Source organism: Silurus meridionalis, chromosome 2 (genome assembly GCF_014805685.1).
Source record: "Silurus meridionalis isolate SWU-2019-XX chromosome 2, ASM1480568v1, whole genome shotgun sequence".
NCBI classification, from domain to species: Eukaryota; Metazoa; Chordata; class Actinopteri; order Siluriformes; family Siluridae; genus Silurus; species Silurus meridionalis.
Window position 1 is genome coordinate 2,111,132 of NC_060885.1, and position 2,500 is coordinate 2,113,631.

General features: G+C 42.2%; 1 protein-coding gene across 1 annotated transcript in view; it reads right to left on the bottom strand.

Moving 5' to 3' along the window:
- Nucleotides 1-2,034, bottom strand: part of LOC124397112 (ring-infected erythrocyte surface antigen-like) — a 3,201-nt gene extending 1,167 nt beyond the window's left edge. The window contains exon 1 of the mRNA XM_046866612.1: nt 1,966-2,034. Coding sequence (XP_046722568.1) covers nt 1,966-2,034 — 69 coding nt within the window. The remainder of the gene's footprint in view (nt 1-1,965) is intronic.
- Between the last annotated feature and the right edge of the window lie 466 nt (nt 2,035-2,500).

The following is a 2,500-nucleotide window of genomic DNA, read 5'->3' on the forward strand; positions in this document are numbered from 1 at the left end:
TCTTGATTTAATCAACAACTTCTCCACCTTATGATCGTCATCATCATTATTCCACCACAACCACCATCATCATCATTAACACCACAAACTTCCACCTACTTCTCCTCATCCTCATCACTACCACCATCACCACCACTACCATCATCACTTTCACCAGCACAACCACCACCACTATCATTACTACTACTATCATCACTACTATCATCATCATCATCATCATCATTATAATCATCGCCACAGTCCTCCACCTCCTCCTCCTGCTTCTCCTTCTCATCCTCTTCATCCTCATCCTCCTTTTCCTTCTCCCCTCCTCCTCCTACTCATCATCGTTGTTACTACCATAATAATCATTATCACCAGCATCATACTCCTCCTCCTCATCACCACCACCACAACCACCATCCCAATATATAACCCCAATCTTCTCATCCCTACACTGGCTTCCTGTTAAGTTTAGAATCGACTACAAACTACTGCTTCTTACTTATAAAGCACTAAATGGTTTATCTCCATGTTTCTCTCCAGTCTTCTAACACGCTACAATCCGTCACGCTCCCTGAGATCTCAAAACTCTGGACTTCTAGTAGTTCCTAGAATAGCAAAGTCCACTAAAGGTGGTAGAACATTCGGGTTCTCAGAATGTTCGGGGCTCAGACACACTCTCCCAGTTTAAGTGCAGATTAAAGACGTATGTTTTTAGCGAGTTCTACACATAACACACATCACATCATAACCTTGTGCTCCAGAACATCTGATCACATCACATTATCAACTTGTGCTGTTAATATCATGAACAGCAGCTACGCGAATTTCTCTCCACTGCTTCTCTTTCTCTCCCCATCCCGAGGCTTCCTGAGGTTGCTCCAGCTCCAGTCACGTCCCACCTCATGAAGATTGTGGAGCTTTAAAGAAGTAGATGCTGAACCATAAACATCCCGAAACATCTAGAGACGTACCAGTGCCAGCTGGATCCCACTTCCTGTGTGGAGTTTTGACATTGGACCTCCTGGAGTGTTTAAAGGCTCTGGCATGGAGAAGCTGGTGTTGGATCTGTGATGATCTCAGATGTTGAGCTATTTTATGAGTTGCTCAGTAGCTCCTAGTTTTATCACCATAATGACTGTATAAGGCTTTAGAAAGATCATCACTCATAATCACACACTCCAGTGCTCATGTTAGTTCTCTCTCTCCAGTGTTCTGTAGTGTGTAAAGACTATAATCACACTCTTGATGTCACCCAAATGAGGATGGGTTCCCCTTTTGAGTCTGGTTCCTCTCAAGGTTTCTTCCTCGTAACATCTAAGGGAGTTTTTCCTTGCCACAGTCTCCACGGCTGCTCATCAGGGAGAAATACACACCATTCACCTTCAATGTTACATTCTGTAAAGCTGCTTTGAGACAATGTGTGTTGTGAAAAACGCAGTAGAAATAAACTTGACTTGACATGACCATCATCATCATCATCATCATCATCATCATCATCATCATCATCATCATCATCTTATCACCATTGAAACCATTCTACCACCATCACCACCACTTCTTCCACTTTTTTTTCCTCCTTCTCCTCCTCCTCTTCCTCCTCCTCATCATCATCACCACCACCACCACCACTACCACTACTGGTATTATCATCATCATCATCAATACCACCACCATCAATATTATCGTCATCTCAGCACTATCGAAACTACCTACATTACCATCAAAACTACCTTTCTCCTCCTTTTCCACCTCCTCCTTCTCATCATCATAATCACCACCAACAGCATCATCATCCTCAGCAGCAGCATTAGTGTCATTATCTTCACTGCTACTATAATTATTATAATCTTCATCATTATCATCGTCACTGTCATCTTCACCACTACAATTATTACCATTGTATTATCATCATATTATATTCATCTTCACCACCACCACCACCATGATGATGATCATCTTCCTTTTCCTCCTTCTCATCACCATAATCAGCAGTACCACCACCATCTTCATTAGCAGCACCATCGATGTCATCATCTTCACCACTGCCATCCCTTATAATCATTAGTCATTAACATTGATATCTTTATCTTCACCACCACAACTATCATCATCATTATCATAACCACCACCATTATGATCATCCTCATTATCACTGTTATTCTTTACTAAAACCACCTCCACCACCAGCACAACCATTGTTCTACTTCTTCTTCACCTCCTCCTCCTTCTCATCATCATCATCATTATGACCACCACTATTATCATCAGCAGCAGCAGCAGCATCACTGTCATCATCTTCAGCACTGCCATCATCATTACTATTGCCATCATCACCACCACCACCACCACCATCATCACCATCATCATCATCATCATCATCATCATCATCATCATTGTCACCTCAGCACCATAAAAACCTCCACCACCATCACAAACACCTTCCTCCTCTTTTCCACTTCCACCTCATTCTCTTAATCAAGATTACCACCAGGATCATCATCATTATCATCATCAT